Consider the following 15919-nt stretch of genomic DNA (forward strand, 5'->3'; position numbering starts at 1 on the left):
TAAAAACTGAATGGGAACACAAAAGAAACAACTCACCACAAATGCTATCACTTTCATCTAATCCATCTCCACAATCAGCCTCTCCATCACAAATCCAGTGTTTAGATATACATTTTTGTGCAGAACATGCAAATTGGTTCCAAGAACAAGAGGAACCTAAAAAAAACCAAAAAACAAGCAAATAAATCCATAAGAATGTTTGTTTTAGGTGCAAAAGAAAAAATAAATCCTTTGAGACATTCTTAGGAAGGATCCAACATGAGAAAGTTCTTTAGACTTTGCTAAAACCAGCCATCCCAAATAAAACAAGCCAGAGTCCTCTTCCCTATGACAGTGCTATAAAATTTTGACCATGGCTTGCATATTCCCTCTGAGTTATCCAGGTTATACAACATTGTTCCTTCAACATAATCTCACAGGGTTTGACTTTGAGCTAGTCAATATGCTGGTCACTCTCCCTAAGTACATTACTGTCTTTTTCTAACATGTAGGGTACAGATATAAAATAAATATTCCAAGTGTGGTCTAGTCATTTTTCCTAATTTTTAATCTATTTTTGAACAGTTGGAGAAAAAAATTACATCCTAGGCAAGGTCATAAATATGGTGAACTCACCACCATATACATTTGTTTTTAAAGGTGATGTGACTCAGGGGGTTTTAGCTTGATGACAAGCCATCAGTTTTGTACCTATACATACTTAACACTTTGATGTTTTCCTTTCTCTCCCTTGGGAACACTTAAATCTGACTAATAACATCCATATTCATTGGCATGGTGGCTGGTATTTTATTACCAAGTTATGCATCTATAATGGTGTATTCCATTTATTTCCAAAGTTTGTGATTGCTCTCCTCCACCCTTAGTCCACTTATCACCAGGAAACACCCAAGAATAAAATCCTACCAAATTAATATGTTCAAAATGTAAATGACTATAAAAGTAAAATTTTGATTTTTATCACATAAACTATTTAAAAACTTTGCATTTTTATTTGAAATATTTACTAACATGACCTGTGAAAACAGAGACATTTAGAAAAACTGAAGCCCAGAAAAAATAAAATTAAAGAAGATACAACCATATAATGGCTTCTGTTCCAGGAAGTATGACTCTACATAAACTATTTGTAAAGTTCTCTGTTAATCTTGTTCGGGATCTGGCTCTAATGTAAAGATATATGGCATCTTAATCAAACAAAATGCACCTTCATATTTCATGATGACATTTACTTTTATGGGACTTTGGCATTTCGTAGACAATCCATTTTTAATCTTTCCTACTCTGTCTGTTCATCACAATGTTTGCTATTTGTGTTAAATGAAAATAGTGAATATATGCTTTTTTAGGAATTTTTTTGGCCTGAAAATCATAAAATCCATAAATTTTATAAAAATAAAAATTTTAAATGCTTTCTTACCTTGCCAAGTGAAATGAAATGTACACACACAGAAATTAGGATGTGGATAGTGATAGACGACAGTTTGAAGAAATGCAAGTTTAACTATACTATTTAAATCTATACATGTAATTAATAGAAACACTTAGGATAATAATAGTCAATAAGAGGTAGGGAGACTATAATGAGTTGTGTGAGCTAAATCCTTATTTTTCACAGCAGAAGGTAAATACATTAGCATCTAAACTTAATAAGTCAGGAAATGAAGGTATAAATATATCATTTAGATTAATGGAGGTAACCATTAACAAAAACAGAAAAGGTTAAAAGAAAAGGCTGTATAGGAGATTGTTATTCTCCATTATAAGTTCTTCGGTTCTATTTTAATTTTTACCATTTTGTGATATTTAATCAAAATAAAAATTGATGTTAAAATCAATTAGCAATATTTTGTGTAAAATCTCTATGTAAGAGAACATCAGTATATAAATAATAATATAGTTTATAAAAGTAAAGCAAGATATAATGTCTCACCACAGTGGAATTCATCAAGTCCATCCTCACAATCTTTCTGACCATCACATACCCAGGTATTCAAAATGCATCTTCCACTAGGACAACCAAAATAATTTTCTTCACATCTGTGTTTGTTTTGAACTGTGATAAAATATAGAATTTAATGTCAAATAAATTAAATTAATCTTAGACTTCTGCAATATAGGTAGATATCAAAACAGTAATACTCCTTGAACTGGAAGAGGTAAATAACAAGAAAACTTAAATAAAAAGAGCTGAGCTGAGGACATTAAAGAATGTCCAGGTCATGAAAACCAAGGAAAAGCTAAAAAACTGGCATAGACCAAAGGAAATCAGGGAGATATGGTAACCAAATCCAATCTAGGATTGGATCCTGGATCAGAACGAGGATATTAATGGAAAAACTTGTTAAATCCAAATAATGTGGAGTTAACAAAAATAAAATAAAATGTTTTATAGATGACTATAAACTGAGTAAGCCAAAGGCCAAAGAATCATTTTAGGTGGAAAATATTCTTAATTCTATACTTATGAAAAATAAATTACATTATAAAATTATTAGTAGATTTTTGCTGAGAAAGTGTAAACTTGGTGTTCCATACTTAGTGGGTACATATGCTTTGACAAGATTTATATATGTATTCTCTATTTTAAGGAAGAAAAACAAGTTGCAGTAGTATCTCTAAAACTGTCATACCTAACAAAAATATCATGAGAATAAAAAGTATCTGTATATAAAATTATTTTGTAAATTATATATTTTTCAGATTGTGGAGTATTATTATTATTATAACCTCCAAGAGCACATACAAAATACTAGATTTTTCTCTTTACTGGGTGTCATTTGTCCCCTTGCACCTTCAGGTTTACATAGATTTAGTGACTGGCTCACAGCCAGTCAGGAAATACACATGGCATTACACTATAGTGATACATTATGACTATTTTAAGGTAACAAAAATTACCTCCATTCTAATTTTTTAATGCCAACTTTGTAGATCTAATTAAAGATGAAAATTACTTTTTGAAGGAATTCATCATTAACACAAAAAGTCTTGATTGTGCTGGATGTCTTACTTTTTCTTAGGATATTGCCTAGATATAACGTAAGATATTTAGACTGACCTTTTACTGGCTTCCTGTTTGTCTGCCCACCTGTTTCATAAGTCTATATTAATGCCCCTTTCCTACTTCCCCAATATAATCACTATTCTCTACTAATGATGAAAGTTAGCTTTCAAAATCATTTATTAATCCTAGAAATATATAAAGACTACAATAAAGTAAAAAAATATATATTTACAAGCTTAATAGATACCTAGTTATACTGCCTTCAAAATAATTAAAAAGTTGACTATAGTCATAATGAGATAAAGAATTGTTGCAGAAGAAACATTGGAATAAGAATCTAAACACCCAGTTTCCATGAGTCTAAAGCAATTTTCTATATTTATTTAATGTTTTATATAATGAAGAATAAAGTTAAAAAAAAAAGAAAAGATGTAGATTTGTAGTGAGCCAGTGCCTCCTAGGATACAGCAAGTCTTTTCAAACCCAAAAGGAACATCACAGAGTATCACACACTGATGAGCAGTGGCGAAAAGCAAAAAAAGGAATCTGCTATTTCCCAGTTAATTGATTGATTATGCACCATTAAGAATATCAATTCTTTAGAGTAGATCGTGTGTGTGTGTGTATTGTATACACTTGTGTGTGGAATACCTACAAATATAATTTCTTAAAATGTTTCAAAAAATTATTACACATCTACTAAGCATGGAAAAAAGTGATTGTAGCAGCAGGGTCAGGAGAAGGAAGCAGCAGTAGGAGAACACATGTAATAGTATACTACAAGCATATCTACTTTCAGTTATAGTAATTTAACATCTTTCTTTCTGGTATTATTATACATTTTTAAAATTCGTTTCCTTAAATAGTTAGAAAGAAATAGGTTCATGACCTTCTCATAGAAGGCATTCTCCTAAGAATGCAGAGGACACTTTTCAGTGCTTGTGTAGGTAAAGATGGCTAATATATATAAATATACCAGTCTGACATTGATCCAGTAATGATAACTATTACGTTACCCATACTAGTATGCCAAAAGATTGTGTAAACTGCATCAAATAGCCTAATTTGACAATACAAGCTATATAATAACAGGAGTAAAGCCAGTGGTGAGAAACACAGTCTCCCTCCATTTAGTCTATAGATAGTTTTCTCTCAGTATATACTACTTCTGTGAAAACCTTATAGATTACACATTTTAAGATGTAATCACCAACTTTAAAAGGATTAATGAGGAACTGAACATGAAAAAGGAAATTGATCCAAACATAGAACAGATTTCTCAAGTATCATTCCATAAGTCATTAAAAAATATAAAGTGGCATGTCTAGCACAGGTGATTATTTTTAATTTAGTCTACAATATTTGTTTTAATCTTAGCCATTGAGTATCAAGAATGAAAATTAATAAGTTTATGCTATACAACCAGCCCCTAAATCTTCAAGGCACAGACTGTTTTGTCTTCTAGAATTACCTGGGCATTTTAATTCATCTGAATAGTCTCCACAGTCATTAGACCCATCGCATATCCAGGTTGGCAGAACACACAGTGAGGTAGAATTACATCTTATGAATCCTGTGGTTTTCACTCCAAGCTTATAGAAATATGTACAGTCTGTATTATCTATAAGGAGGTAAACAGAAAAATGAAAAACACCTCATCTGCAAAGATTATGAGCCTTCTATGTAGGTCATAGAAACAAGAAAAGTTAACCTCATTTGAAGAAGTAAATATGCAATTATCCTACACAACAAGGGTTAATTACATATCAATTCTGGACAAGGTTCAGTGAAGAGTTAGACACTGTTCAATGTAATGCCAAAGGTGCACAGGCATGAACAAACAAAATGTAATGGAATATCTTACTGCAGTTCTTTTCATCTGAAGCATCTGCACAATCTAGGTTCTGGTTGCATCGTGCTGATCTTGGAATGCACGTCCCATCTGTACAGCGGAACTCAACAGTGGCACAGGTTGAAACTAGAAAAACAGGTAAATAAACAAATGGATAGACGAGATAGAAAATGACTCCTTGCTTAACATTTTGAGTACTTTAATTCTTACAATTTTGTTTGGTTTTGCCTTTTTAACTTTGGGCAGTCAAACTTGACCCATAACCTCCAAAAACAAGCTTGGGTTAGATGCCTCATACATCTTCCCCTGTCACGCTGTTCTTCCCTACATTGTAGTACTTATAATACTGCATTGCAATGGCCTGTTTATGTATCTCTCCCCCCATTAAATTGTAAGCAGGGACCGTGCCTTGTTTTCCCTATCATACCATATCAGCACTAAACCAACAACAACAAAAAAATTAAATGTTGCTGAAACTTCTCTCTCCTTCCAACTTCAAAATACAAGGTATGACACTAAGCAAATGCCTGATTGAGTGCATACACAGAAATCCCGCTCTGTTTGCTAAGAAGAAGTGAAACATTCCCTGCTATGATAAAAAGACAGACACACAGACAGAGTCAGAGATTGAGAGAGAGAAACCACTGAGTATTTGCTTTATTTACTCAAAGAGGGAATAGTTCAGCACTGCTAGAAAGTCATCATGCTAAGTTATCCTCTTTCACATGGCCATATTACTAACATTTGGTATAGGAAATACTGATTCCTCATGCCAAGAAACATATAAATGTGGTATGACTTGCCTCTGTTGTTGGAAAGTATGGCTTTCGAAATCCCTGCTATGCTTAGATGAAAATCAGTTTTGATATGCTACCATCATTACATATTCTTTGTACAGAATAGCTTATTCTTCATCATATATTCCTTTTTACTTTGCTTACACATTCATTACCATATAATGGTTTTCAGCAATATGTTGTGAACAGGTGCATGGCTTGTTTTGTGTGTTAGATTAACTTAGGTGAGATTTTTATTCCAAATTCAAATTTCCACAGGTTGATTATGTTAATGTACAACCTGAAGGGCTTTTTGATTATGCCACTTTTACTAGGGTTGATATTTTAAAGAGCCTATTTAATTACAAATATAAATTATATCAATTGTAAATGGTTAAAATGCTATCTTAAAATATGCAAATTTTATTCAAGGGTGTGTATGTCATTTGTATTTCATAATGCACTGCTATTATTACATTTAATTGTATCTTGCAATTGTATCCTTATTTGTGTTTAAATGATGATTAGAATAAATGTTTTATTTACAATTTGCAATTATAATCGCTTCACTGTTTTCTTCATTAAAAATAACATCATTTGAAACAGATAATGCCATTATAAGTAGAGATAAATACACTGTTCCAAACAGGAAAAAAATAGATATTTTTCTTTTATGCCTAAATAAAGCAAAATCTCTTCCATGTTCTTTTCTATTACATTTCACATTCAATATTTTTCAGTGGAAACAATAAATGGAATATATAACATAGAAGATTATCATGACAAGCATATACATTTTGTTTCTGACTTTGCTGTCTATCAGCAGTCTCCTTTTAAGAGGTTGTGTTCCAAAAGATTCCTTATAATCCCGTTATTTAGAAGACAGAATTCATTTCTCTGTGAAACAATATTCTAGATAGTGGTAATATTCCTAAACAAGTCTACAAAGATTTATCTCTAAGCTACTTGACGTGCGTTATCTAATACTTGCAGTTAGAGTTTGGGATACCAGAAATCTTAATTCTGAAGCAATGGGGCAATCACAACCCATTCCACCATCTCCATCTCCCTCCAAACTTCCATAGAGGATCTATGTACATGGCAGGGAGTCCATCTGGGTGGGTATTGGTGGCAGATAAAGTGAAGAGGCAAATTATGACTCCATGAACATGGAGATGGCATGTCAGACTGTTAAGAGGACTGGAGGTTCAGGGATTTCACAGTAATGGAGTTTCAAAAATGGTGTTGGGGGCTCAGGTGGAAGTAAGTGTAAAGAATGGCTTATAAGAAGAGTGGAGGGGCTGCCCTGGTGGCGTAGTGGTTGAGAGTCTGCCTGCCAATGCAGGGGACACGGGTTCGAGCCCTGGTCTGGGAAGATCCCACATGCCGCGGAGCGACTGGGCCCGTGAGCCACAACTACTGAGCCTGCGCGTCTGGAGCCTGTGCTCTGCAACAAGAGAGGCTGGGATAGTGAGAGGCCCACGCACTGCGATGAAGAGTGGCCCCCACTCGCCGCAACTGGAGAAAGCCCTTGCACAGAAACGAAGACCCAACACACCCAAAAATAAATAAATAAAATAAATTTATAAAAAAAAAAAAAAAGAAGAGTGGAAATGTGGAGCAAGTAGAAAACGGTCTTGGATGGAATTCTAGGAATAAAAAAAGAAACAGAGGAACTCTAACCAGACGAAAAGAAACTGTAACTTTAAAGTTGAGAAGAGTGGTTAGGAAATAGTAGTTAAGAGAAAGGCAAGGGGAAAAATGAGGTAGGGGGTCAGGAGAACAAAAATAAGGCTACTGAATCTTGGTGAGGAGGGCAAGGGCAGCCTATTAGAGTGGGTGAGATGTGCAGATAGGAACCGATTGTCCCTGTACTCCTAATCCTATCTCTATAGATTCCATGACTTGATACAGAGTTTGGGAACCACTAGAGGGTTAAATATGGTGATAAGCGGCAATGGAATTGGACATATTAAGTGGTTGCACAATTCCATAAGCAGCAGGAGCAAGGTGGTTGTGGGGATTAATGTCTCCAGCATTTGTAGACAAGGAAAGAGAGTCCTGGAACAGGAGAAACCCATGGGAACAGTGACAATGTCACTTCATAAGTAAGCAAATGCTTCTTCTGCCAAAACCTCTACCTCTGTAGTCCCTCAACCATGTTCCTTTCTCATGTTGTTTTGGTCAGTCAAGTATTGAAATGTGTTTCACCCTTAGGGTGGGTCTTGAGGGAGAAAGTTGATGGGATCTCTAATTTGCCAAGTGAATATGAAAGCTTTCTGACAACTTTTCTTCAGGCTAAAAGTCCTGAAAAAAAGAGAACAGAAAATAACGTAGTCCAAATAAAGGTAACCTGAGTGGGAAATACTAGACTCTTCCCTCCAGATAGTACAAAGGAAAAAGTACACCTACAAAATGTGAGTGGAAATATACCACAGCCACACCAGGAATAGCAACGAGATACGACAAAGGAAGATCTGACAGGGATGGTAGCTCAAAAGTAGCAGCAAGAGAGAAAGTAAAACCATTCTTTCCCTCATATACTTTCTTAATTTTCCTATTTAATCCACCTTATTTTCTCCATATCAGTTAAAATATTTAATCAGGTAGGAAAGATATAAAATCGATTAGTCTTTCCCTAGTTCTTAGGATGTTCCTTGTAAATAACCTAACTCAACATTTTCTTTTCCAACTCTCCTACCCAGCCTGTAGCAAAGGGAAGGTGACAAGGAAAAAATACATGAAATGTGCTGTCATATCTCTTCTGTTTACTTTCAAACCACATCTTTTATTGAATTCACTGCTTAGGCTCTAAGGATATGCGAACCCGGAAGGAATGATGATTTCCTCTGCAAGCACGCTTATCCTTTTCCTTTAGCTTGTTGTTTGTGGAATCTTCAAAGTTTTGCTATGAATTTGGGAAAAAAAGAAAGAAAAACTCACCAGTTTCCTCTCCTCTAGGTCACCTCAGAAGTACTTAGCTCTCCAGTACGCCTAAAGGTGTTCAGATGGCCCAAGGAAGTTCATGTGCTTCTCAAAGGGAGTATATTCATCTCAACAGGGAGCGAAGGAGGGATATTATGCACTCTCTACAAATCTATTCACTCAAACTCTGACACAACCAGAAGAGGAATACAGAATGACAAACTTTCTGAACAACTCCTTAGATCCTCACCAGCTAGCTTGATATCTAAAGCTCTCAGTCATGAAAGGAATTGCTACAAAGCAGCAGTAATAAAAGATTGATGAGGATTTGGGGTTTTGCTTTGCTTCCAAAGGATAAGAAACCAAAAATAACTCCTTGCAATATCCATTTCCACTCCGTAAATAGATTCTTGGACTTGTGGCATTAAAAAAGAGTAATGTTAATTACTATTAACATCTAAATTAAACAAACAAAACTGTAATAGTACCTCAAATAATTTACGGATGATTCCACCATAGCCTCTCTCCACAGCCTATCAAAATCTCTCTGTATTTATTGACATTTTTAGTGTACTGTTTAAATTGTGTTATATTTTACTTTATTTACATTCAACAATAACACGTGGTTTGTGTGTGTGTGCATATATACATACAACAAAGCACTGCATCCCTATGTTGCACTGACTATAGAAACAAAGAAGGAGTGACTGGAAGAAAAGGCTTGGAGAAATCATTCATTTTTCATTCTTCCTGAGCCTGTTCATGTTCCTTTTCCTTCATTATCTTTTAAGTGCTGTAAGTGTCCATGTGTTTGACGGACGCACATCTGAATTAATGCTTTATAAGAAACTGGCTTATGGAAAAAGGACCCACGTAAGTCTTTCCTCTATAGCATGAAATGTGCCCTACAAGGATACCATGTGAACAACCTTAATATGAGAGAAAAATCAAATCTAAAAGATGCAAGTGTAATAAGTAACCTTTCACCTAAAAAGCTACCCATTGGTTTATCCTAAGGAAGCTAGTCCATTTACTCAAATTTATTAATTTTTAGTATGTAATATAGCGTGTGCTTGAGCATTTGCAGTTTCAAATGTACTGCATTAGCTAGGAAGAAATTCAAGGCATAAGATTTTGTTGTTGTTTCATAAGATACCCAATTGTCATGATCTCTTTACTATTATCACAAAAGAAAAGTTTTGACAGAAACTTGATTCTCAGAGTAGTTCTGTCCCCAACTATATGGCTGAGATGGTTATAACACAGAAATCGAGAGTTTAGATTAAAAAAAGGGGAAATAACATTTTGAGTTATTTTATTGTTATTCAGCAGCTGATACTGATATCAGTAGGCAGAATGAAACCTATCTACACTTTTGGAAGACTGACGGCTTCAACCAGCCACATAAGAGTTTAATAAACACATACCATGTACTAGGTACTATATTTCATAAACCCAAACACACTAATTTATTTACTGCTTTTCAAAAAAACCGTTTTCCAAGAAAACCCACAGTAACTGATTACATTTCCGTAGCTCTTTTTATGAATTTTGTTTTAAAATCTACTTTCTGTATTTATTATTCAGTTTCTTCACATTCTAGCTTGATATTTTTATTTTTATCCTAGCTTAAAGTTTTCATTATATTCTCCTTTCCTGCTTACAAATAACTAATAGAACATACCCATTTTCTGGTCTACTTCTAGTTTCTTTTCCTCCCTTCTTCCAAATGCTTATCCATTTCCCTCTACTTACTCCCGTATCTTACTACATTTTATCATTTTTAATATTTTATAAATAATATGAAACAATAGTTGACTTAATTTTCAAATGTACTTGGCTCTTCCTAAACTACAGTGTCAACTTAGATAGTAAGCTACTCAAGTGTTAGATAGTAAGCTACTCAAGCCAAGGTCATATATAGTCTAAGACAGCAGAGTAACTTCTCAGTCCTTTATCAGCTACAAAATAATTTGTACACATTCTGCCCTCTTCCTCAACTTTTTATAGCCTTCTCGTTACAACTGTACTTCACACATCTTTTCTTTACCATTAACCTTTTTAAAGAATAATCTGTATTCACTGTCTTTACTCTTTCACCATTCATATTCTGTTTCAATCCAATGTGATCTGGCTTTTCCTTGCCATTGCACTGAACTGACTCTCTTGAAGGCAAGCAAGAGATTATCTTCTATTTGCCAATTACAGTGGACACTCCAGTCTATGCATGCCCTCTTGCCTTCTCTGTAACGCGAACTTTTCCTCCTTTCTTGAAAAAATAATTTCTTGTGAAGCTCTTTTTATTAGTCCTGTGGTGTACTTTTCCTTTTTATATTAGTATCTTTCATTTTGAACAGGTCATTCTGATGCACTCCCTTAAAACAACTATTACACCATACATCCTTTGAGCTCTCTCTCTTTAAGAAGTCCAAAATCAATACTTCTGGTCTAAACCTACTACCTGAGCTCCAGATCTATATTTACCTATATACCTTTCAAACAGTTCCATCTGAATGTCTACAGGTGCTCCAACCTCAGAATGTGGACTATTCTTATTATCTTATCCCCATCTCACACAAACAAAAGGCTAAATCAATACTTCTGGTCTAAACCTACTACCTGAGCTCCAGATCTATATTTACCTATATACCTTTCAAACAGTTCCATCTGAATGTCTACAGGTGCTCCAACCTCAGAATGTGGACTATTCTTATTATCTTATCCCCATCTCACACAAACAAAAGGCACACAAAAATAAATTTAAAAATTAATGAAAACAAATAATATTTTAAAAGCATACAAAACACACACACACACACACACACACACACACACAGACACACACACACACACACACGTATCTCCTCTATTCCCATGCTTCCTCCATGTTTATTACCACAAAAGACTTGTTATGCTACCTTTTAAAATGCTGTTATATCTGTCTCTCTCCTCTTTATTCTTAGCTTTGGCTGCTGTAATAGGCTACTGTTTTGTCCTTCTGATCTCAGTATTAGAGTTTTCATTCTAAAAATCATAGGTTTTTTTTTCCCCTTTTTTTAAACTTTCTGTTGACTGCAAGATAAAGGTCATGTTCTTTAACATGGCACCAAAAAATAATCTTCATTTCCTGGTTCTTTCTTCTAACTTGCCTCATTTTTTTCACCACTCCCCAATATGCAATCTGGCTCTAACCATATCAAATTACTTGCAGTTTTCATTATTGGTCCTTCTACTTGAAATTCTCTTCTATTTTGATCATTCTACCTTATTTATACTTTAAGACTCAGCTTAAATTTAATCTAGTCTATGAAACCTTTCAGGATACTTCCAAGCCCAAAAAAACAAAATAAAACTGTGTTCTTAATAGTGCAATCATAGCACCTTATATTCATCTTCACCTGTTTAAATGACTATCTTTCACTTAGAGTTTGAACTACTTGAGGGCACACATAGAACTTACAAATATTTTGTCTCAGTCTTTAATGAATTTTCCAATAAAGTATTTCAATGGATGGAAAGATTTTTAAAGGTAAATTGGTTTGGAAAGATCTGTTGGGTCCAGGTTTTAGGAGACCTTAAATGTCAGACTAAAAACTTGTCACTTATTCTGCAAACATTGGGATGCTTTATCTGGGAAGTGATAAAAAAGTAAATGTTTACATAGCATTTACTATATGTCAAGTTCTATTCTAATACTGATATACTTTTTTAACTATTGTCTTTTTTTCTTACAGTTTGGGAAACTGAGCCACGGGTTGGTTAAGTACCTTATCCAAAGTCATGCAGTTAGTGGTGGGGCTGGGGTTCTATCCCAGGTAGTCTGGTTGCTGATGTGTCACAGTAGTTACTATGGTAAAATGTTAAATTGTTTTAGCATGACTAAAGATTCAGATCTACTGGAAAGAGTAAAAACAAGGAGACCGATAAAAGGGCTACTTTGTTAATCCAGGCTCAAAGTAGATTGAAGGGGAATATATCTCAAAGAATTGGAAGATTTGTTGATGATTGGACATGTGGGTGATAAAACATGGTGGAAGGAGGAACCAAGGATAGTACCAAGGTTTCCTGTCCAATAAGTAGGAAAATGATGAGAGCATGGGTAGGAGAGAGAATTAAGGAATGAAGGGGAACATTTTGGAGCAGTAGATTCAGTATTATACATTCTGGTAGAAATGTCCCATAAATAGGGTGGTTGAACTGAAAAGGTGAGAAAGAATTTTGAAGTGAGCAAAGAAAGAGATAGAAACAGAAAATATAGTCATACTTTTCAGTTGACTCTAGTAACTCTCCTCCAACAGCATTTACCAAAGTATGGTCCATAGATGCTAATTGTTGTTATGTATCAAAAGGAGGAAACCATAGTGCTCTCAGGAACACACTTTGGAAGAGTTTAGGAAACACTTGGCATGATAATATTCCGAGGCTGATACAATATGTGTTTACCTTTACAGTCTAATTCATCAGAGTTGTCTCCACAGTCGTTTCCACCATCACATAACTTGCTGTGAGGAACACAACGACGATTGTAGCAGGGCTTGAAACCTCTTCGACAGCTTCTGTTTTCTTACACAGAAAAGTAAAAACACATACTTGGAGGGCTTATAGAACTATTTTTACAAAAAGAAGATCACAGACGAGATCTCATTCACAATAACCGGATTGTGGATCTATAAAACAAGTGCTGTGTGGCATCCAAGTTCTGGGTTAGAATATCTGTGCGTTATCAAGTAGTTCATGCAGTAAAAAACCTTTCTGACTGTTTTAACCTCAGTGATTCATACTCGGAGACCTCGTCAAACTATACTCACATTATTGTTTCTGGCATTTCTGTAAGCTAGCGTAGAAATAAACATGTATCACATACTCAAGTCTGAAGAAATGAATCTCTACCTCCAACGTAATTAAGACACACCAACACCTATCCCCTCTCTCCTTTGTACCCCACAAGGATTTTAAAACAAGGAAAAAAGTGTCGAAACATGTATCCCTGAATCAGAGAATCCAAGAGTCACCTACTTATCCATAAATTTCTCTTAGAAATCATCTTAAAATGTCTATCCAAATTTTCTAAGCAGAATAATAATTGCCTCTGAATTCTATTTACCTTAATGAGAGTCTCCTGACATTTTCTGATTTGGGGCAGAAGGTACCACTCACAATAATAATAGCTGTCATTTACTGAAAAGTAATTTTGTGCCAGGCTCTATATTGAGCATATGTAAATGTACATTTGTTTATTTAATGCTCCCAACCATCACCCCATCTAGATTTGCTTGGTAGTGAGAAACTAAAACATAGAGAAGTCAGTACCCTTGTTCACGCTAGTCACACACTAGTACATTTGGGAACAAAGATTTAACCTCAAGTGCGATTCTAAACTCTGGAATCTACACCTGAGATTGTCAAACTATAGCCTGCAGGCCAAATGCAGCCTATCAGCCTGTTTTTATATGGCTCTGAAGCTAAGAATGATTTTTACAGTTTTAAAGGATTGTTAAAAAAATAGAATATGTGACAGGAGTATATATGGCCCACAAAACCTATAATACAAGCTGACCTTTTACAGAAAAAGTTTGCTAACCCCTTCTCACACAAATATTACCTGACTTCTAAGAAGATAAAAATAATGTGAAATATATTCTCAAGCCAATTAATAATAATGTGAATTTGTAAGTTGATTATTATTACATTTTTATATGCTTTAATATTTTCATGGTGTACAGGATACAGCTGGTGACTCAAGCAAACATGTCATTTGAGGTAAATTCCCTAAGAGTTCAGTTACATACAAATTATGGACAAATTACATTTGACTGTCATTTTAACCAAGGGTGTTTATTCTGCAATGTAAAAGAGTGACATAAATTTCCCAAAATCCATCCTCCTCTTGTTTTAACTTTCTCTAATATAAGAAAACAAAGGAGAAAAATAGAAGCCAAATATAGCAATTCCAGATATAGATTCCTAAATTCTGCAGAGCATATAATACCAGTACTATTGTATTACAGCACAAAAATAAATCAGACTAATTTAGAAATAATCTGGATCAATTCTACAATAACTATTAATGATTGCATAGACACAGACTTTCAGGAAAAATATTGTTGCAGTGAGGGCAAATAACAGTTGCTTACTAGGGTCCAAAAGCCAGTCTCTACTTCCAAGGGAGAAGGAAAGGTTGACTACCACTTGGTGTCACCTACAGAGGCACAGATGGTGGAATTCTATACTTAATGGGGACCATGGCTAAAGCAATCAGCCTTTGTACCTAAGGACACTAGCTCTGGGACAATCCTGGAGGCAAAAATAGAATGAATAAGACTTTGATATCAACACAACAACATGCTATTGACTGATGGTGACTTTTGCTGCAGAGTAAACCTGCAATATCTACCCAATAACTGATATTTCTGACATATTTTTAGGAATGTAAGCCTAACACATTTTGCTAATGATGAATAATGAAGCAGCTCAAAAGACAGGCTCCTGCTGTATTTAAATTTATACTTCACGCATGGAAAACCATGAGGAAATTCTTCAATGAATATCATGTGTTTTGGGTAGGAAATATGGTGCCCCATTTGAATAAGAACAAAGCCAAATCATTTGCCTTAGATCTACATGCTAATGAGAGGCATTAAGGAAATCATACACATAAACCAAATGGAGACAATCACACCAAAAACTATAAAAAGAATTACATTCTGAAATGAGTAAATCATACATTGGAAACTCACCACAGTAGAGCAGTTTTTCATCTGATTTATCCTTACAATGAGGAATGCCGTCACAGGTGAGCTGGTAATCAATACATTCTCCATTTCCACACTCAAACTCTGAATAAATATTGCAGGAAGAATTTTTAGCTGAAAGGAAAAAAGCCAACGTTTTATACAATAACAAACATTTTTGATGTCATAACAATTGTTTCCCTTAATCTTAATTATAAAAATAAACTAAAATTTATCTAAATATAAAATTAATAAAGGACAGTGGTTTATGGCATTTCTTTACAAAAAAATTAAGAGGGACACTTTTTATTGTGTTGTCTTCAACCTTCCTTTGCAAATTTTTGGGAATTACCTGACTTTATTTTTCTTTTATGCCTGTTTGTGTACTTTGTTAATTATTTGGTGACTGTACATGTGTGGAGAGAAGGAGGGGTTTAAATCTGGGGGACTATATTTATGAATCTTGCTTAACAGTGTATGTTAAAAATAAATTTTTAAAAAGAGCCAGTTAAATAAGCTCTGTACATACTGAGAGTGTTTTTGTATTTTCTTTTTGAAATCTCATATATTCTTCACTACATTGAAATTTTCCAGTATATAGAGTTCTTATCTTTGAATGCTTGAATTT

At 34.4% G+C, this 15919-nt stretch overlaps 1 protein-coding gene across 1 annotated transcript in view; it reads right to left on the bottom strand.

Annotated features, from left to right (window-relative positions):
* The window catches only part of LRP1B (LDL receptor related protein 1B), a 1885740-nt gene that overhangs the window by 283002 nt on the left and 1586819 nt on the right, over positions 1 to 15919 (bottom strand). The window contains exons 47-52 of the mRNA XM_082465229.1: positions 15298 to 15426; positions 13004 to 13123; positions 4872 to 4985; positions 4479 to 4628; positions 1934 to 2056; positions 37 to 156 (exon numbers count right to left, since the gene is read on the bottom strand). Of these exons, the coding sequence (XP_082321355.1) occupies positions 37 to 156; positions 1934 to 2056; positions 4479 to 4628; positions 4872 to 4985; positions 13004 to 13123; positions 15298 to 15426 (756 nt within the window). The remainder of the gene's footprint in view (positions 1 to 36; positions 157 to 1933; positions 2057 to 4478; positions 4629 to 4871; positions 4986 to 13003; positions 13124 to 15297; positions 15427 to 15919) is intronic.

This window comes from Balaenoptera physalus, assembly GCF_965194825.1.
Source record: "Balaenoptera physalus genome assembly, chromosome: 6".
NCBI lineage: Eukaryota > Metazoa > Chordata > Mammalia > Artiodactyla > Balaenopteridae > Balaenoptera > Balaenoptera physalus.